We start from the raw sequence: 22,045 nt of genomic DNA, 5'->3' as shown, positions 1-22,045 counted from the left end.
GCTTCCCATTAAATACATCTTGTCACAGTAGGCATATTAATACCTTGTAAACACTTTACTGATGTCGTGTGGGCTATGCTACTGTCTCTCCCTATGGAGGGATTACTCATAATGTATTTGCATTAACATGCCTGATACTCATTGAAAGAACTTAAAGGTTTCTGACACATTCCGCTGTCCCGTATAGAAGCTGAATCGAATAGAAAGACAAAAGTTGTAAGAAAACAGGGGTGGAGGGAATCTGTTTTAAAATTCATGAAAATGGTCCTGTCAAAGAGTTTCTAGGTCTGCTAGATCACTCTCTTATTTATGTCATAAAGTGGACATTTGTAATCATACTTTAAATGCTTAAAAAAGTTGAATGGGATGATTTATTTTACAAGTACTTTCATATTTGTTAAAATATGTTATAGTTATCTAAAAATGAAAAGATAAAGGCCAAACTGAAATCAGCATGTTTTGTATGAAAACCAACCATTTCTTAAGTTCTATAATGATAAATATTGTAGATTAGACATAGCTATAGTACCTGATAAATTTTTCATTTTTTTAAAATAAACTTTATACTGAAAATTTGAAAGAAAGCATAGCAAGATGTTTACAATTACAGTACCATTACTATTACTAATAGCAGCAGCAGAGAGTATTAACTCAACTTACACTTGCATGCCATTATAGGTGAAAAATGAAGGCATCTTAAATACACAGTTCAAATATTTATCAATGCAGCAGGCTGTGAATGCCATACCTGCTCATATATTAAAGCTTTTCAAGACTCTGAATCAGATCCTTTACCATGAGATAGTCTCCCTACTCCTGCTCCCACTCCCTTCTAATATTCCCTCTCCCTTTTGTAAAAGCTCTTCGGCATACCCCACTATTCCAGCTGTGAGAAGCTTAAAACAAAGGATGAAAGTAAGTCTAGGATATATATTCCAGACAACTCCCTCGCTTGCCTATAGGCCTCTCTTCACGTGGGAAGAACAGTAGAAGGGTGGAATAAGAGGCTGCACAGTTGACGGGATTGCATGGGTGTATCGGGACCTGTGTAAGGGCACTTTCCCACTCAGTGGAATGACATCAAAGGACTGTTTGCCAGCGAAAGCTTTTCTCAGCTGTCGATGTAGGTAGCAATGTACCAATACAGAATACATTCACAGTAAAAACTCGTGTGCTGGTGGGCTTATAACCGAGGAAAGCCCTGTATCAGTGAAGATGCAACCATACCTACATAGCTGTGCCACCCGTACGGGCGAATTATCAGTACCAAGGAGGCCAAAGAAAGCTTCTGCCACAGCTGAAATCCTAATGCTTATGAAATACCATGTAACATTCAACTCCTTCCTGTGGGGCGAAAACTATCAAAATCCTTACGCTTTTTATTTCCAAAATTAAGAAGAGTCTCCTAGAGTGACAAAAAGCCAGTATTCTACAATCAAGAAAAAAATTTGAATAAGCATGCATCTTGGTGCAATAGTAGAGTAAAAATTCAATCAGAAACAAAATAAAAAGTAAATCCAGGTTATGGAAAAGGAGACATTTTAAATTGCACTGTAAAAATGATTTGAGATTAAAGACACAAGGGTTGGCAAGACAATGACAAGTTTAATAACCATAAATGCCCGTAACAATCAATTCCAAAGATACAAAAGGAAGTTTAGACCGTAAATGCAGCTTGACAGCAAACCTAGCCAAAATAACATAAAGGCTGATGTGAGATTTCACTTATAAGGAGGTAAAAGAAATGAATGGAATAAATACATGATCTTATACAAATAGTGCAATTTGGTATTAATTCTGAAAGATTATGAATTTGAATGACAGTAATTGTGCTGGTATAACAGAACTGAATAGTTGCAGGACTTACTTTTTAATCACATTACCATATGGTAAAAACATAGTGCAATGTAGTAAGGAGTGCAATGCTGCAAAATGGACTAAAAACTAGCTGGTAGATCTCAAAAAGCATTCTCCAGTAAGAGATTATGAACAAAATATAAATTTCCTTATAAACAAATGAAAATACTTCTATTATATAGTTCAACAAGTATTACAAATAGATCTGCTGCTCCTCAACACTCTCTCCCTGTAAATACAAAAATCACAAATGGATGTTTGTGATGTCAATATTTGCAGAAAGGAAATGACAGTATTACAGTGATATGGCTCACCTGGTGAGATGGTTCCATAAAAACAAGTTAACACTGCTGAGTACCTTCAAAGCTAAAATATAGGTTATACCTTACAAATGATCATCTGGATCATTTTCATCTGAAGAAACTCTAGCAGAGAAGCAGCTCACCCTAAGTGTCCAATGTGATGCTGTGACTGGGAAAAAAAAACAGAGTTAGTGTGATCTTCAGAAACATCAGCAGCAGATTAGTGAGAAGTAGTTGGGGTAGGGGATTCATCTACCTTTGTATGTGGCACTAATCAGGTGGACATTTGAAACTGCATAAAGTTGTGGTGTCCGTATTTTAAAAACAATGCTGAAACTCACAGAGGATGCACACAAATCAAATTCCCAAAAACTGAGAGCTAGAGAAAGCAGAGAGCAAAAGCTAACAAGCTCTGAACGTTTAATTCATTTTTAAAAAAAAAAAAAAAGAGGGAAAGACCTGACTACAGTGCAAAAATTCCTTCTGAGAAAAAACAAGAAAGGTTCTTTAATTTACTCAGGGAAAACCTATCAAAAAGTAACAGCTATTCATGGAGTTAACTACAGATTCATCCAGCTAAAATTGGAAGGAATCTGTGACAATCTTTAAAAAAACGAACTTCCATTATCACACTACAGAAACTCTTATTCATCAATACAGGTATATGAATAGGAATTCAGAATCTTATAGCAAAATCTGTCTGTGAATAATTTGAAATAAATTTTCAAGAGTCTGTACTCTGTTTTTGCATACTGTCTTCACTGTAACTGAATGGTTTCACTGGTAGATTTTCTTATTCGAAGGATACTTGAGCTGAGCAAAGTAAAATGTAAATTAGCAGCAAATATGCAATTCTTTACAGATTTTTGAAAACTAAATATCAAACAACCAATGCACCCTACTGGCTGTGTTATGGAAGGTACACAGCATATTTCTATTATGAATACATATTAAATTTAAATAAAATTAATTAAAAAGTAACCAATTCATGTCAAGTAACCAAAGGGAAGCAGCAAATACATGAAATATGAAATCAGGAAATAACAGTCTCAATCCAAAGATAAATTTTCATTTATTCTCATTAAAACCATAACAATACTAAATTAAACAATTAAATGGTGTGGTCATTTTTAACCCATTTGAGAGTGAAATTGTTGGAACCTTGCTAACTAAAAAGGGTTTCTGCTAGTTTTGAGGATCAAGGCCCAGATTTTAATACTTATAGTTAAATGTATACATGCAAGTGTTTCCACTGGAGAACAGACTAATCTGCAAGCATCTGCAGATTTAACATTGTTTGCTTCTACAGTTCTTAAATAGCTCCTCTTACTGCACCTTACACATCTCGCAGTCAGACACTGCTTAATAACTTCACAATTCATTTGGACTCCACTGGAGCTGCAGATCTACCTTGACATGACTATTTCCTACAATTTTAGTACCATACCCAAGTACCAAGCAGGGAAGCAGAGACAGACAAAGGCTGTATATTTATTTCTGTGTGAATCTTTTAATGAGTCATAGCTTATCATGCCATTCAAGCACTTAAAACATACACTTAGATACTTGGCACTAGCTACCTCAATGTAAATCTAGCCCTGTGGTCCCGAACCACAGAATGACTTAAAGACTTACAAAAACAGTGGTGGCACATGACACGTATGTAATTTCCAGACAGAAAGAATATATATTCTTTTTTAATTAAAAATGACTAACAAGGTATATCAGCCCTCCAACATCTCCTTTACAGTTCCTCTCTATTAATTTCTTAAGATCTTTTTAATATTCCCTTGTGTATACTTAACTTCCTAGCTCTGATCAAGCCACACTAGGTGTAACATGACCAAGGGGAATGTGGTAGAGATCCCTTCAGTTGCTCTTGGAATGCCATGGAGTGATTAACACTGACCCTGTTGCTCATTGAGAATGCACTATTAGGATATGCAAAGCAACTTACATGGGGATGGAGAAAGGCTGTATTCCTATTAGCATTCATGGGAGCTATGCAGCTACAGTCTTGTTCATCAAGTTTGGAATATACCCTTTTGTTATTGATGGGAAAATGTCACTAGTTACAAATGGTTACACACAGGGGTGTAGCAGGGTCAAAGCAAACTCCAATACTTACTTTCCCCCTCTAAGGCAGACTGCTGCTTCAGCAGTTCTTTTTTGACCTGATGGTACACCTCTTTAGATAAAAGAAATGGTGAAATTCCCTGCCCTGACCTCTTCTGCAGCCTCACCACCCAAAGATTAAAGAAAACCCTCAAAAGGATATGCCATTAGTGGTGTATGATGGGACAATCATCAGACAGCGCTGTAGGCATCACTGCTTATGAAGTCTGCCTTCAAACTCCTCTCCAGGTCCACCCGCAGCTCTGACGGGTCTCATAAAACAGTCTTTCAACAGCATGAATAGGGTCTGAGTCATCAGTTTCCCAGCTACAGACAACTACAGTTGCTTCACTTCCATTACTGAAAGCTTCCTTTAAAAACCAAAACAAAACTGGTTGGTGCTGCAGATATTCTTTGCCAGATGTGGCACAACACCTCTTAATAGATGGAATTCTCATTCACTAAGTTATAATTACTTTTTGTCAACCTGAGATCCCACAAGAAAACTTAGGGTTTATGGGAAATTAATTCACTTTTGTCACCTTCAATATTGCTCTTGCTGGAAATACAGTTGGTGGATGATTCAATCTACTTGCATTTTGCCATCCCCAGAAACACATAAAATCATTCTGGGACTCCTACAAGCATGTTCACACATTTGTCATGTAATCTGACAATCCAAGCTCGTCTTTGTTGTATAGCGGCTTCTATGTAAGGCTGTATCTAAGGCCTTCAGTGCAGCTATGTTAATTAGCACAAGCTGTGCATCTGACCCGTGATAAAAATAGAAGGCTTATTTCTGAGCAGGCTTTGATTGGGAAGATGCTATGAAATACTCTGAAGAAAAGAAAATATCCCTAGTTAAGCTCCTAAATGGTTTAGAAATAGTCTCCTCACTTGTAAGAAACTTCGGTTTGAGGGAATTCTAATTACACTTGACATCTGCAGCAATATTTTAACAAACGTGGAATAAGAAAGCCTGAAAAATAGCTTCTACTAACTGTGCCCAACCTCGTGCTGGAAGGAAATCCTGTAGTACTCTCCCATGCTTCTCTGCAAAGGGCACCAATCAGACCTGCCTAATCTGGCCAGCTTGGATTTTATGCTTACTGCTGACTTCTGCACCTAAGAATATTTATATTCTTTCATGCAAACTTTCTCTTACTTACAACATAGAACTTCTACATTCTTGACAAAACACCTATGCTGAGATGTATTGCTTTTCTTGTTGATACTATTTGGCTACGGAGTACCTAGACAGCCTTAGGAATATTTTAATTTTACCCAATCCGTCCCTCACCCACAATAGAGCACTATTTTAAGGTAGCTACTGAAATATGTATATTTACTCTTTAAAATAAGCTGAGACACAAGAACACACTGCACCTTGATAGCTTATTTTACAATGCCTGGATATGCAACTTCAATCTTTTTCAGCTTCTGTGGGTGTAAAGTGTGCCACTCAATAGGGCTACACGATTGTTAGCTCTTATATCTTGAGACTCAAGCAATTTAGTTTTCAAAACTAAAGTCATAAAAGAATTCTGCCTTTGTAAGGACCAAACACAATTCTAACCTCTTTGGTTGTTCAGGTAAGTCTGAAAACATCATATAACAAAGCTCAAAAACAAAAGGCAAAAAAACCCTCCTTATTTAAAATTACTTTCTTTTTTTAAAGATTAGATTTAATCTGTTGAGGAATCAGACTTGCACTGCATTTGTCTTCAGCAACAATGCAATCATTTGTTTCAACATATTCAGTCTAGCCTTAGAGCCGTCAGCTTTTGTAAGAAATATTGTACTTGTTCCTGCTGTAATCAAAAACTTCCTTCTAATGCCATGTCAGAAGAAATCCACACTAGACTACACTTACTAGTTAGGCTAGGAAGCCTTCCTATTACTGCCTATCGCCTCAGCAACATCTGCTGGCAGTTAATAGTGAAAACAACTCTGTTAGGGCAGGAAAGCTGAAATATCTACAGCGCTTAATTTATGGTTTCTCTCTTGTGAAAAAATGCATCAGCATGGGCTCAACACCTGTACCAGTCCTGAGGAGGGGGAGGGAAGGCATGAAAAGATAAAAACAAACTGCTCGGCAGCTTCTGCGGGAGCAGCAATGAAGTGAGAGCCAGGCAGGACTAAAAGGTATGGGGGCTTTGGACAGCAGCTTGAGGAGCCGTGAACTGCTACAGGCAAAAAGGGCTCTTAGAAGAATTATCTTACTGGCCCAAATCCACGACAGCTTCGTACTTCGCAGCCTCTATTCCTCCAGAAACAGGGTCAGAAAGAATGATGCATTAAAAAGAAAACCTCATAGGCGGGACTCCGCATGCCGCCGCCTTTCCCTCGGGCCTCTCCTCCGCCCGCCTCAGAGCCTGTGTGGGGCGGCAGGAGGCGGAGGAGAGCCCGCTGTCCCGCCACAGGGGCCAAGGCCCCGCCGCTGGAGGCCGGGCGGCCCCGCCGCCTGCCGCGGAGAGGGGATGCCCTCACAGCCCCGAGCGGGGCCGAGGCCCGCGGAGAGCAGGGCCAGAGCGCTCCTCTCCCCTTCGCAGCCGGAGGCTGGTGTTCAGGGAGGGAAGAAAGAGCTCCACCGCCCCTCGGCGGCAGCAGCCGGGCTCGGCCCGCGGGCCCTTTAAGGGCGGGAGCGCGGCCGGCGCTGGGGCGGGGCCGCCCTGTGGACGTGGCGGGGCGGCCGCCATTGCGGTGGCCATGAGGAGCGGCGGCAGGTAGGGCCGCTGCCCGGGCCGGGCGCTCTTCTCGGTGGCGGGGCCGGCTGTCGCCTCGCCGGGAGGGAACTGGGTGGGGAGGGAGGGAGGCCGGTGTGCGGGTCCCCCGCGGAGGACGCCACGCTTGCGGTCTGTTCCACAGAGCCACCCGCGGGGAATGGCCGGCAGAGGCGCCGGCTGCGGCCTGCAGCCGCCGGCTGTTGCGCAGCCGCCCGTCGGCGGTCACCTGTACCCCTTCGTGATCGCGGCGGGAGCGGAGAGCGAGGGGCCGGAGGAGGAGGGCGAGGTGTCGGAGCTGCGGCCGCGGGGCAGGGAGAAGTTCCGGAGGAGCGCGTCGCGGGACAGGCTGGATGATATCGTCCTGCTGACGAGGGATATCCAGGAAGGGGACACTCTGAACGCCATCGCGCTTCAGTATTGCTGCTCGGTAAGTCCGCAGGCGCCGGCCGCTTCTTCCTTCTCCCGGCCTCTGCTGCGAGCTGGGCTGGTCCCTCGGCCGGCCGGGTTAATGCGGCTGTTAGCGGGCGCGTAGGCAACGCCGTGCTCTTCAGAAGTAAAAAATGACGTCAGAGCGTTAGCGTAACAGGGCAGAGTATGCTGGAGTTGCAATTCTGTAGGCTTTTTCACTTAACGTAAGCGTAAGAAACAAATCTATGGTTTTGCTTGCGGCCCCGTTTCTCAAAGCGTACACATTGAAGTTGTACAGGGTCACGCGTGGGCACTTCTACAAGCGCCGGCTTTGCTGTCAGAGTTAGCGACGAGGAGGGTATTGCTGAAACACCTTCCGGGTTTGTGTGGAGCTTTAATTCCATTCAGGGGAGGGAAAGAAAACCCACATTGTCATTTTCTTCTAAATTCTGCTAAGTTGCATAAATATTTATTAGTGTGAGGGTGTTGTACCGTTGGGAGCTCTCTGCCCTCATGCCCCAAGCGTTCCCTTCTGTGCTCAGACCTCGCTACTTCTCCCGATTAAGAGTTCTTAAATTAGTCTGGTGAATGTCTTCCCTACCGGGTACTTTTGGCTGGCCAGTACTCATTAAGGCAGAGCTTTCTGTCTTGGTTGATGTTAGCCTTTGGTGCTATCTAGTTTTAACAGGAAGTCAGCTGTGCGTGTGGGTGGACTGACTGCTAACTGTGCAGTTTTCAAGAGGTCAAATTAAAAATCTATATTTACAGAAGTCTTGCTGTCATCTAATTCTTCAGGCAGAAACAGAACTAGGGGCCTCCTGTCATGAGCTTGGGTACCAAAGTCTTGACATAACTATTTCATAATCATGACAGGCCTTCGCCTCATTAACCAATTCTTGGCTTCAGAACCCACCACAATTAGGTATTTTGAGCAGGCTTACTAGATCAGGCCTCAGATAAGAAATAAGATAACTGAGTTGTGCTCTTGGAAATTCATGGAGAATGTGGAAGAGCAGTCCAGGGCTTTAGGTGGAAAGCATAACTTGGGTTGCGGTGGAATCACTAATCACTGAGGTAAATGCCACATTTGGCAGTCTTTTATGCTCATCTGATTTATTCAGCGTGGTACACGTAACAAATACACTGTTAGAGGAACTGAAACACTTTTTTCAGTGCAGGCAGTAGACACTGATGGCCCTCACTTTTTCTGGGCACATCTGTGTTGTAAATGGAGCAGTCACAGCAACAAGGGTTGCTACCTTTTTTTCTGTCTGTAACATCTCCCGAGGTAGATGTCCTCCCAATGAGGACAGAAAGGATCTGAACTCAGGTACTGTGCATCTTAAAATGGGCACAATTCCTGTGTGCTTACCAGGTGTTGCAAAAAAGTACTGATTTTTAAGTACTTCATTTGCAGGAGGTTCGTGGCTGTGCCTTCCATGTTGAGGGAATTACTGTCTCAGAATGAAGCTGCTAATTCTCAAAGGGTACTTAAATCCTTGCAGAACATTTCACATTAGACTTAAAATCGGAACTTAATGAGAGCAAAATGAGGTTAATTTTGAGCAAGAATAGGGAAAGGGGAGAGCTGACTTAATGAGGGAAGATGACAGTTTTAAGTTATGATTGGTTTCTGCCTTAGCCCTTAGAAGCACGAGTGTCCAAACCACAGCTGTGGCCAAATGAATTGGAAGCTCATAATTTTTAATATTCTTTACTCAGAAGTTTTAAATTTAATTAGGAACTCACAGTAACTTACTACAGTGGAAAACACTGAGGTAAAGTCCCATTCCTCTCACAGAGATAGTTGCCACTGATAGATTAATATATATTAAGTGAAAATACATGTGTGATGTGACTTTCAGCCTTCTTATCTGAAGTGAGGACGCTTGTTACCTTGTAATTACCTTCTTGCTTTAACATTGTTCATATTTGGTCTTTGACCTCTTCGCACTTCATACTGTTTGAATGGGTATCGGTTTAAAAAAAAAGGGAAAACAAACCAAAAAAAAAAGGCCCTGCTTTTGTTTCATTAGGGAAGAACTGAATTTCTCAAGGATGTAGTACTCTTAAAGAGTTTTGGTTCAATGGAGCTTTGATATTTAAACTGTTGGTTTTGGTTTTAGGTTGCAGATATCAAGAGAGTTAACAATCTTATCAACGATCAAGATTTTTTTGCACTGAGGTCTATCAGAATTCCAGTGAAAAAGTTCAGTGTCTTGACTGAAACACATGCCTCTCCAAAAGGAAGACCAGTCCTTCGGCCTGCTTACTGTTCCCCAGAAGTGCAGGAAGCATCACCTTCTGATAAATTCTCTGCTAATGAGACCGCTGGCAACTTCTTAAAAGAAGTGGATCGAGATATAGAAGAAATAGTGAAGTGTAATGATACAAAGAGAGAGAATCTTAATGAAGTTGTTTCTGCCTTGGCAGCCCAACAGATCTCCTTTGAAACTGATGGTAAAACTAAAAAATGCAAAGATCCTTACTATGGAGCAGATTGGGGTATAGGATGGTGGACAGCTGTAGTGATTATGTTGATTATTGGCATAGTAACTCCAGTTTTTTATCTCCTGTATTATGAAGTTCTAGTGAAAGCAGATGTTAGTCACCATTCTACAATGGAATCTTCCCATTTGTTTGTCACAGCAGCATCACATCAGAAACAAATAGAAAATGGAATAAATCCAGCAAATATTATAAATGTTGATAATCAAGGAGACCTTCAGCCTTAACAATGGAAAACCCCAGGCAACTGTTATTCATAGACACGTAACATAGAATTAGATAAAGGGGAAACCACAGAATGCACATGGAACCCAGAAAAAATGTGTACTGATATGTGACTTGCCTTTATGGGCAGCGTTCCAGTTCAAGGGTATTTCTGTGGATCACGTGATCTCTGAATATGCCTGAGACAGGTGATTTTAATGCGAGATTGGGATATAAATTAAGGTATAAGATTGTCTCTGAAGCTTTGCACTTTTTTCTATTTTGATAGGCATATGTTTTTTAATTAACGATGAGGTGAAAAAATGTAGTTTGAACTAACACTTGAGGAGTCTCACTGTACGTTTTACAGCCCTAAAATGGGCATTTGGGGATATCTAACTTTAAAACATCTTGAAGTATTTATAGAGTGTATAGTACACTTGACACTTTAATATCAGGTTTACAGTTGTCAAGCTAAAACTGCGTTCTCATAATTTTATCTTTCTTATAGAGTAAGATTTTTTTAAAACCCAATCATTCCATAATTAATTGCCACTATGAAGTTCTTTTTTAGAAGTGACTTTTATAGAGGCAGTAGCTAATACTTAAGCTGGAATCTTGAAATCTTGTGCCTGTGGTCAACCCATTCTTTAGTACTTTTCAGTATAGGCAGTAGGGTAATTTGTTTTCTATGTGTGTGACACTGTGCCTTGACACAGTCCGGTTGAGAGTCTTGCTGAAACTTCACATCCTTCCATGGTATCCTACTGAAAACTGACTGGACTGGACTGCACTTCTCATCTGGTCAGCTGTGTATAGAACAAAAGAAGTGCAGATGCATGGCACCTTGCCATGACTGCTTCAGTAGTCTTTATGTTATTGGATTTTTTTTTTTCCCCCTCCAGTTAATCTAAGCTCAGGACCAACTGATTCTTCAGACAGCAGTCATGTGGGTACTGAGTATGCTAATGGTTGTGTGCCTGTGAACCTCAAACACTAACTTTTTCCTGAAATCTCCTAGAAAACCTCAAATGAGATTTAATGGCTGCTAGCAAGAAACTTAAATTGCAGCAGAATAGACCGGTTGCAACTTCAGACTTGTTCTTTAAACGGTAGTATATTCATCAACAACTTTGTTCTTGAATGTTTTACTTGGGGTTTCACGAACAACCTTGTTTTTCCCCTCTTTTCTCCCCTACCTGAAAATGCTACAAGATAAACAAAAAAAAAAAGTGGACTCTTCCTACAGAAAGGAGGAGGTACTCATGTACTCAGAATATTTTTCAATAAAAACTGAGATGCCTATAATTTTTTTTGTTATATCTGCCTTGTGGACTAAGATTTCCATTTCCCTGTTCGAAGTACCATTTGTTACCAAAGCCCAAGATAACCGACTTGAATAGGACTTAGAAAGAGAGAAATGGAAAAATATCACTATCCTTTAAACTACTACTATAAGCTTTCCTTTGAGTGTCTTGACTAAGTATATACAGTATAAAAAAATCTGATAAAGTGAATATTTCTCAACTATTGGAGGTATTCCAACGTGCTTTATCAACTTAAATTTTGAAAGACTCACGCCCTATCTATTCTTGGGATACCTGTTGCCCCAAGAAGTGGGGCAAATACTCTTCACTGGCATGCTAAGTGTATGACCATGAATTGGATAACTTTTAAGGTATTACATTGAAATTTAAATCGGCCAAAGCTTGAAGGGGAATGCTGTATAGTTGGATCTGTGAACTATGATCTGTGGCTCTTGAACCCTCTGATCAAAGTGGTATCTGTGGAGATAACGTGACCACACTTCCACACTAGGGATTGCAAACAGGCATGAACTTCATGTTTCACATAACATTTGTCTTCAAAGACCTTTTAAAATAATAGTTCTTCCCGTGAAAAGAATATGCTATTAACATGAGCATGAATACTGAAGTACCGGTTCTGGGTAAAGTTGTATGAAAAATTGCATTGCAAAATAATTTATGGTGGCTAATGTGATAGAGCTTCTGTGGCTAAAGCTTTAAAAGGTGATTTGCCCTAGTCCAGACAAAAGAGCTTTGGCATATTAAGACAAATATTTTCTATGTAGGACTGAAACTTGGTATATAATGTGTCAGTTTTTTGCTGCAAGCTGGTTTGCTTCTTTCCCCTTAATTCTGTTTCTGAAACCTCAACATATTTAACCCTCTATACTTCAATTTCTTGGGAAATTGTTAAAGAGCATGAAATTAGCTATTGTGATGATGCAACGTAAGACTAATTTACTGCGGGTGCCTGAATTGATAGGTGTTAAATTGCCATTGGTACAGAAGGGAACGTAACTTCAGTTGTGGTTTGACTCAGTCAAGAAGGTGTCTGTCCTGTTGATGTACGAGTAAAGAGATTGGCGGTTAACTGTTGCTTTTTGTCCTGTGGTGGTACAGCTGAATAGTTCTCTAGTGTATCTTGGGCTTTGGGCTTTTACAGTGTTGGAAGGCCTGTGGCTTACTGTCACCGAGTTAAGTGTGATGGGCCTTTGTTAACCTTAGGATAAGCAGTCACTAGAAAAACACAAAGGGATAGCTGTTTTATTGAACTGTGTTACACTCCACCCAAGAGCCTAGCATGGCTTTACTATTTTATTACGTAGGATATTTCATATAGCGTATTTTTAATTTAGAGAGTTAACTTTATCAGCAGATACAGGAGGTCTCTTTCCAAGATTGCAGGACTCCCGGTACTGGTGATCTACAAGCATCAGCTGGATTGGCTTTCTGCAGGATGCAGGGATATCTGCTGTTTTTTCCAAAGTACAACACAACTGGCAACGCATCATCACATGTCAGCCCTGAATAAACATGGTAACTGCTCTGTATGGAACTTAAACCTGATCTAAGTTAAAATCTCTCAAGTTAGTCTTCTAGAACCTGACTTGTTTAAAAAAAAAAAAAAAGGGCAAACCAAAACAACTGAGTGGTAAATCATGTTTTAGATTATTTACAACACACTGTTGATCAGGAAGGTCGTTTTAAATTAAAGTGCATATTGCACTGTTGGATCATGTAAAATGTAAATGCTTTAAATCTGCTGTATTTTGGAGTATGTTATCACAAATAGTCTTTGTATAACTATTTTATAAAGGCTGAAAATACAACTTTGTAAAATAATCCTGAATGAGGAGGCAAGTCTTTTTTCAAATAATTCTTCTCCTCTGCTTTTAGAAGAACGTAAGTAATATACGTAAAATAAAGATTTTTATTCTAGGCTGCAATAGAAGTGGTGCATATAATGTATTCTTAGCTCTATATACTTTGCATGTTTTATTACAAGAGGCCACTACATGTATTTGTTTTGGCTAGTTTTTATGTATGATCTAAAATAAAAATCCTTGGCCAACAAGTATTTTGTTGGCAGTAGCTGCATATAGCATTCGTATCTAGTGTACAGTAAGTTCAGCCTTAAATTGTTTATCCTGTGCATGCCTTGTAGAACTTGGAACTTTTCCGCATAAAGTTCTGAGAACTTGTTAGTCCTCTGAAATGAGGATTAAGAAATAGGCATGAAAAATTAAGGTAGGGATCACTGAAGTTCTTAGATGGTGACCTCCCTACACACTGAAAGCACTGCCTTCTTGTATGAAGTAGCAATGTTCTTCTGCTATGCTATTAAGATAGGATTTGAATATATGCCTGTCCAAACCCAAAGTTTGCTGAGACCCAAAGAACAGTCTAAGTTCTATCAGCATTATGGTCTTGCAATAAATTCTAAGCAATCAGAACACGAGCTTATGAAACAAGCTGCGAGTGCTATGCCTCTGGAACAAACACAATCTCATTTCATTTCAGAAGTGCCTTGGCACAGAGCTGTACCACTGCAGAACTCAGTATGTTCATAAGTGTTGGCCTTATTTGCCACTGTTAAACTAATCCTACAGGGTTCATCCTAAGACACTGTGGTTCCCTCTGGAGGACAGAGGTGACCATTGTTCACCTTTTAAGGTCTCAAAAAGACCTATTTCTCCCAGAGTAATATTTCTCAACAGTACAGCAGGGAGGCAGTTGTCTCTCCTGTTAGCAGCATGATGAATGAAGTAAGTCATCGATCCCCAAGAATTAGTGTCTGCTACAAAATAAGGTATTGTACCTGTTCAGGCAAGCCACAGCTTATGCCTAAATTGTAACTCAGGCGGTAACGTTTTTTGAATGTTAATTCTCTAGTTCTGTCTTCGGCAAAAGCCATCTATTTGCGTTCCTTTTGTGAGAGTTAAGTTTTGTTACCATGAATAGGGGGAAATGGCTGGTAGAAGATAATACTAGTTATCCTTGAGGCAAGCAAATTTTATGTTCAACATGCTTACCTCATTTGCAACATCTTCTGTCTTTCTCTTGTATATCACATGCAAGAAACTGGCACACCTGTTCAAGAAACAACTGCTGGTATGTGTGATGTTAAAAGAAAATGCTCAGACAGAATACATTTCCTGTGCAATGCAGTGGAATGTTTATTAAACGTTATTTGTATAGGTATGAACACTTCAAAATAAAATTGGTATACCTCTGAGGTGTGACCTGCATAGCATTTTAGTTTCATTTCCTTTACATCTGATATGAATTTTATCAGAACACTTGAAAGCTACACCTTAAGGAACAAATTCTTATTGCATACAGAAGTTTGTAGAATAATGCAGTACTGTTTTCCGGACAGCAGTGAGGTAAAGTACTGCTTGACAAAATGCCAAACCTGCAAGGAAAACTGTTGTACTTCCCTTTGCTGATAAAAGAATTGGGTTTGTTTTAAAACTGTTCTCTCATTAGACCTGATAACAGCACTAGTTATCAGGAACAGAATGTTTTAAAAAAGTTAAAAAAAAAAAACCAAACCCAAAAAACCCTGATCAATAGTAATATAACACTAATCATTAATAACACTAATCAATAATATTTTGTATCCTCAAAGGACAGTGGGACACACAGAATGCTCTGAAATTTCCTCAAGTTTCTAATCTCAGAAATAACCTTTCTACACTTCAGCTGTTAGTTCTTAAATAAAATTAAACATTTGCAAACATTCCGGTTTTGCTATTCTCAGCATTCTTGTGTTATTTTCCTAATTAAAACCTTATGCATCAAAATACTTCACCGCATTCTTTTCCTACATTTTAAGGGGTTTTTGTATTGATTTGCTGTCTGTTAAGTTACTGTCTTGTTTGTTCTGTATAGGAAAGGAAATAAATGCATTAGCGATACATGGAGAGCTATCATCTGCTATCTCACTTAACAGCTCTGTGAGGTAGGAAAGTTAGTATTGCCTTAAGAGGCAGAGAAACTGAGGTGAAGGACTGAAATTCTCATCACTAATCTGTGTGCCACTGGTGAAAACTAGGATTCCGTAATTTCTCAATCTTAAATTCTGCCATATATTCTTTCTAAATGAAATTAGCCTTAATTATTAATTATGCTGATTCATAAAGGTAATGTAACACATTGTGAAATATTACAGTTCCTTTTTACCAAAATACTAAAAATAATGAGTTCTTTTAACTAGAATAATAGCTCTTCAAAATACTCTCATGTTGTTTGTCCATATGACTAGGGTCCTTTCAAGTCAGTTTATATTAAAGTGCTTAGTGGTCAATTATTTTCAGTCACCTGAATTCAGAAGTATAAATTCCTTCAGAGACGTCAGCTGCCAAATACAAGCAGCTTATGTCCATAAAGGCCATATCTCTTATTTTGCTGCAGTCATCAAGAATTTTACTATTATTTTCAAGATTTGACTGCTAAAGCATAGAACTGACTAGTGCAAACGCTTAGGCACAATTTCAATTAAAATGCATACATTCTTCTGTGCAGAGGCAATAGAATGGCATATAGCTTACTCCATCAGTAGGCATTCCACAGAACCTTAAAAAGGCGCATGTCTGCAAAACATTTGGCAAAAGAACAAAACAAGGGATCCCATATCCTGTTTTACAGCATAATACAATTAAAAAGAATTGTCCAACGTGTTTTTGGAGAGCATACGTAAAACCAACAGATCTAAAGCATTAGTCCTGTTGATACTCAGCCTACCTCCAGAATTCTACTTCAAGTAGTGTAAGGCTTGAGCACTGTGCCACCTAGCAACAATAGCTAATATGTTGCTTCATCCATATTGTCATCACTGCCAGCACCAAAGTCATCTCCATCTTCAAAATATGAAGAAATGTAGTCATTTTCCTAAACAACGGAAAAAAACATCTATCACTGTATCTGTGGAGGAGACAATTTATGAAAGAAACATCCTTCAAACTGCACTTGAGCACCCATGTTTTGAAACAGTAAAATAGGAGTTTTTTCTTTCCTTATTTCTTGGGAAAGAAAAATATTGTAATGAAGTTCTGATATCTATAAAAGAAGAGGCATCACTGTTTTAGTGATGAAAATGAGTAATTGTATGTATTGATTGTGGCAGGACACATTCCTGCTTGCAAGATCATTTTTTCAGAGCTCTTTGCGAGTAACAAATCTAAAAAACCCAGTTAAATTAACTACAACACAACGTAGTGCAACAAAGAAAATTAAGGTAATAATGCCTCTTGCTACAACTTTCCCTCAGCGTCAGAGAAGCTAGAGGCATTTCTTGGCTGACAGCCAACACACTACTCAATGAGTGAGATCTGACTTTGTGTAAACAGGAAAACTAACATCATACCTCTTCATGCTCCTCTTCATCATATTCCTCCGGTTCTTCTGCTTCTTCATCATCTTCGCCTTCTTTGTCTTTTGTTTTGTCTTTCTCATCTTCAGATTTTTCTTCTTCATCATCCTTCTTTTCCAACTCCTGTCACAAGGCAATCTCCTTTACAATGTAAGCCCCTGTTACAGCAACAGCATATCCACACTACCAAAGTGTTACGCTGCAGTTAATGTCAAGACAGCTAGCATAACAATGTGCAAATGTTGTTTGTCAGTATTTAAAACAACATGATGTGAAGCACCAGAACTTCATAAGGACTTACTCGATCAAGCATTAGCTATCAGACCTGAAGTCTAAAAAAGTATGTCTTGTGTAAGAAATTGAGATGATGATTTACCCTTACCATCCACTGCTGGAATAACTGTTGGTAGAAGGCCACGTCATATGTGACAAAACGGTACCACATACTGTATATAATAATGTATCTGCACCAAATAACTGATGGATCACCAAGAAAAACTACAAAGTTGTTTCACCTTTAAGCTTCCCATTCCCACATGGTGGGTAGTTGCCTCCAAAACTGAGGTCACTTTCCTCCCACGTTTCTCTTCCTGTATGCTTCTTCCCTCTCAACTTATTAAATTGTTTGATTTCCAACATCAGTAGACTGGCAGAACAGCAATAGATGTAAAAGCTCTAGCACCAGTGCCTCCTTCAATAAGCTCTAACAGCAGCTCTGCTGTTCACAATTAGGCTACATTGCTGCCCAGTGAAGAACAACTAGTCAGAGTCAAACACGAGTAAGAGAATAGTTTCTCCACAGCCAGGCTCTATCCTTATCCCCTCCCTTGTGCTGCCACGTTGCAGAACAGTTGTCTGTCAGAGTAACAAGACAAGGCCAGAGAAAGGCTGCTCCGGTTATTCCATTTGGTACCAAAAAATATACTAAAGGTTTCCTTTTCCTTCAGCAATTTCTATTGTATAATTTAGAAAGAGTATGTACACCTTACCTCAATTTTTTTCAACACATCCAGATTACTTTTAGGCTCAGAGCTTTTTGCCTTTTTTGGTTTGGCACCTGCTGAAATAAAATACATTACAATTATTTTTTTAATATGGAAGAACACAAACTCTTGTTTTACTTGCTCTTAAGAGCTTACATCTTGAGAATGCCATGGAAATCCCATACCGTCTGTATTAAAATTACCTTAGACTCTGAGCTACATCATTCATGGAGGTGTAAATGCCCAATTTAGGTAAGTGATGCCTATAGGGCCAGTCTGAAATTCCCTTTGAACAGATAGTTGACCAAAGGTTTGGCCGAAGTGTGACGTTCAGCTTCACAAAATACTTTTCACCTACATACTCACAATACGTTAAGAAACTAGAACTGAACCTCAATTGTTATTTTTCATCGTCTTGAAGAGATAAAAACTCATTAATGTTACTAATTTATGCAACACATTAATGACAGCTGGGTGCTTCAGACAGATATATAAAAAAATGGCAGACAGCAGAGTTTATTAGCTCCAACACAGTAGGCATGGTTACTACAGCTAGATGGCTTTTGGACCACAGTTGGCTCTTATCTAGTAAGTCCACGGTGCATATTTTCACCTAATCCCTTGACTCATGAACACCATCTTTATCATGTTACTCCCTACAATCCAATTTCGTTATCCTACTTAACTATATGGTGGAGCAAAGGTCAAAAATAGCATTCCATATACCCAGGTAAGAGCTACCTGAATTGCAGCACCCTAAACTAAGGGAATAGCTAAACTAAGACAATAGCTGCCCCAATTCCAGGAGTGCAGTTTGACCACTAGGGGAGGAGAAACTCCTAGAAGAGCTCTGTACGGACAGATGTTACAGCCTTTAGAGAGCTCTGTTAGACATCCTGGTTCCATGATGTAACTGTCTTTTTGTTCTGCTATACTCAGCATGATGATAGGGCTGTACCTACCACAGATTAGCTCTTCTCAGCAGGGTAAACCTGCCAGTGTAACGTGCCATATTGGTGTAGCTACACAGTTTCTGATGGACAAGGCAGCTTCAGACCAGCTAGGTTGTGTAACTTGCACCTTTTTTACACTTTAGGCTTCACTAAGTGGTATCAGAAAGAAAAGTAGTGTGCATTGATGGAGGGGATATCCTTTCTGGAGTACATAGTAACCTAATGCGGTTATGTATTTTATCTGGCCTAATACTTAAGGAAGCAGAACACTAAGAGGTGCTAAGAAAACACCTGTATCTTGTCAAAAGCTTTTGTCATAAACAACATTCAGTTCATTTCTGTATTTTGCCTAGGAAGGGATTATGTGACAAAAGCACCGTACAGAGCTGAGGGAAGTCAAGCTGCCCTGTAATAACATATGAACAGCATCAAAGCAAACGCATCCAGAATGAAGTAGGCTTTTAGGGAAAACAAGTGAAAAGTGGGATTCAAAATTATCATCTCTGCACAAAGCCCTGCAGGCTTTTAGAGATAATGCCTATACAACAAACAGCCTGGAAATGAAAACAGACATGCAAGATTTTTCCTTAAATGCTGTGTGTCTCTGGAGCTTATCATAAAATTAGAGACGCTGACCCATCATCAGAACTTCAAGCAAAATAGCTCCTTACATTCACATAGCTTTGAGGTACAATGGAATACAATCTAATCTTTTGAAATACCTGTTCTTGCAGTACTTGGGCTTAAATGCATACATCTGACTGCTGTATACATATGCATATATAGCTGGCCTACAAGAGCTGAACCCAGTCAACATTTTGGTTTTTTGTTTTTGGGGAGTTTTTTGGAGGGTCTGGTTTTTTTTTTTTCAGCAGGCACTGCTGGTATCTAGGATACTGCGGTCCACAGCCCAGGGTGAGTCTGGGAGAGATGTGGAATTCTACCCGAAGTTTTGTCACTAAGAAGGCAGGTGGTCAGGTCTTAGGTTAAAACATTAAGGGAAACCAGAAAGGGGGAAGGAGAGGTGTGTAAAAATGAAGCCGTCCCTGTACATGTAACTGTGTAGCGATCCAAAAACCACTCCTGCAATCTGCAAAGGTGGAATAGTAGGAAGCCTGTTAGAATTTCGGTGCAGATTCTGTTGACTCTCTCACCTTTGTTCCACTTGGTTATAAAGTGTCACCTAAGATGGCTGTCCTCAAAATACAACAAAGATAGGGACCAGAGGGGCTAATGTGTCACTGAGCAGCTATTTACAAACCTCCTGAGTCATATGACTTTTGTATGGCCTCTGTATCATCAGGATTCCCCCAAAAAACTAAAACCACATGATTTTTGCTTTTAGAGGAACCTATTTTTTTTAACCCAATCAAGTTCTGATGGTCAGCTGATCTTTGCCATTACAACTATGTAAGAAAATGTACTTTTTAAGAGCAAACAGAGAAACTGGCACAAAAGAAAGATGAAAAATCCCCCACAGTGAGCAGTGACTCTCTCTTTGTTTATGATAGTCACAACATTATTGTAACAAGGAATAATAAATCGGCATTTATGATTTCATTGGATCTTGGGGAGCTAATTATTGCATATAGGCTTACAAAAGCCAATGCAGTTTCTTCTTTTGAAAAAACAAGCAGGTATGTACTGGTTTCATCTTCAGAGATTTTGCAAATAGGTACTTAATTTTCAGTTGAATCTTGCAGTCTACCTTTAGCACCATGCTTCTCAATGACGCTCTTAAAAGGAACAAAGCTTCCAGCTGAGCCAGTCTCCATGACTACTGCACATTCCCTTTTCTTTTTCTATTTTATCCTTGAACTGAAAAATGACACATGGAGGACTTAGACGAGGAGAACAAGAAAGTAAACAATTCTATATAACAGACAGCTAGATACAGGAGGCCAAGTGTTATTTCACACGAACAGAGCAACAAACTTCTACAGAGAACTTAAAATAAGTCATGCATACTAGAAAACACTTTGAAAAACAAATACACGTATGATGCTGTGTAATAAAAAAGTTTTTTCCTGTAAGAACAACCAATACCAGCTCCAACTGCTGTTGAAGGATCTGGTTCACAATTCTGCAGAAGAAAGCTGAAAATAAACAAAAAAAGTAAAACCAGGGAAAATAGAAAATAACCTACATTAAATCACATATAAAAAGCTTAAAAAAATGCAGAAGTGAACAAAATCATAAACAAGATAATTGAGAAACCCAAAATATAAAGGAAATCTTAACAGCCAGCTATTCATTGAATAGAAGGGTGAGCACTGACTAAAGACACAAACTTTCAAAACAAAAGTTTTTGCTTTTTTTTTTTTAATCTTTCACTGTTACATGTCTCGTATGTTAATATGGTACATCAATATGAAAAGCAGGAAAGTAAGATAAATCTGTTCCAGTAAGTTAAAACATCCTACCGAAGCAAAGCAAAAAACCACAAAGGACAGGCAGCCTAGTAAATTATTTAGAAAAAAAATCTGCCAAAAGCCCTGATTATTCAGACTAATTAACATTTCTACCTTTTTTTTTCCCTTAACCAGCTCCAGTATGTCTTCTAGCATTCAACTAGTGTGTACTAAATGCTTCTTAAAAATACATAATCTACCTTTTTTGGTCTTTTTCTTTGGCTTCATCTCTCTGGGGAGTCTTCTCCAATCTGTATAAAAATAGCTTTAATATATATGAATGATGATTTACACGAGTAATCCTCCTCCTGCCACCTACCAAGGACAGGTCAGGGCCCCTGTTGTGCTTCATCCTATTTTCATGCATGCGTTTTAGCACACAACAGTTTTATGGAATTCTAGCTGTACTTTAAATTGAGCAACTAGAGTGAGGACTGGCATTTCACCCACTTAAGGACAACTGGGATCTGCCCCGAAGAGATAAGGTTCAGCCCTTCCAGTGGCCCACATGCCCTTCAATTTACCTTCTATAATTAAGTTGTCAGTAGTGAGCTATACAGATATGGTTGTGGAAGTTTAATGTTATAAAACCCAGCTATCTCTGACTGAGACATCAGGTTGGGTTATTTTTAGTAACATCAATGTTTGCTCCCAGTTCAAAACTGGTATCTGCATGGTGAGTAAGGAAGAAGGAAAACTACAGTGAGAGCTAAAGCTTGCATTTTTGCCGCAAATCAGTTGTTCCAACTGAGCAAATAAATAATTTCTTTTTTTTGGATGATTTTTTGTTTTTGACAAAACAATACTTCACCTTGATCTGAAAACATGCAAAGAGCATAACCCTCAACGAGGAATACATGACTTGGTAAGGATTTGCGTACTTTTTTATTGCTTGAA

The 22,045-nt window shown here is 39.3% G+C and overlaps 2 protein-coding genes across 2 annotated transcripts in view; one reads left to right on the top strand and one right to left on the bottom strand.

The window, feature by feature from the left end:
* The first annotated feature begins 6,729 nt into the window (after positions 1–6,729).
* On the top strand, positions 6,730–13,057 carry LYSMD3 (LysM domain containing 3). The gene is made up of 3 exons (XM_082337151.1): positions 6,730–7,000; positions 7,143–7,427; positions 9,535–13,057. The coding sequence occupies exons 2-3, from the start codon at positions 7,158–7,160 to the stop codon at positions 10,141–10,143; spliced, it is 879 nt and encodes a 292-aa protein (XP_082193277.1). The 5' UTR covers positions 6,730–7,000; positions 7,143–7,157; the 3' UTR covers positions 10,144–13,057.
* Positions 10,540–22,045, bottom strand: part of POLR3G (RNA polymerase III subunit G) — a 21,366-nt gene continuing 9,860 nt past the window's right edge. Inside the window, exons 6-9 of the mRNA XM_082337155.1 lie at positions 21,349–21,399; positions 17,791–17,861; positions 16,796–16,924; positions 10,540–16,320 (exon numbers count right to left, since the gene is read on the bottom strand). Of these exons, the coding sequence (XP_082193281.1) occupies positions 16,234–16,320; positions 16,796–16,924; positions 17,791–17,861; positions 21,349–21,399 (338 nt within the window). The 3' untranslated portion in view covers positions 10,540–16,233. The remainder of the gene's footprint in view (positions 16,321–16,795; positions 16,925–17,790; positions 17,862–21,348; positions 21,400–22,045) is intronic.

Source organism: Platalea leucorodia, assembly GCF_965183815.1.
Source record: "Platalea leucorodia genome assembly, chromosome: Z".
NCBI lineage: Eukaryota > Metazoa > Chordata > Aves > Pelecaniformes > Threskiornithidae > Platalea > Platalea leucorodia.
This window is presented reverse-complemented; position numbering and strand designations above follow the sequence as displayed.

Bases quoted from the DNA above. Each gene is read 5' to 3' on its own strand.
- LYSMD3 (XM_082337151.1), top strand. From the start codon at position 7,158: ATGGCCGGCAGAGGCGCCGGCTGCGGCCTGCAGCCGCCGGCTGTTGCG. The intron at 7,428-9,534 runs GTAAGTCCGCAG...TTTTGGTTTTAG, and splicing joins CGCTTCAGTATTGCTGCTCG to GTTGCAGATATCAAGAGAGT.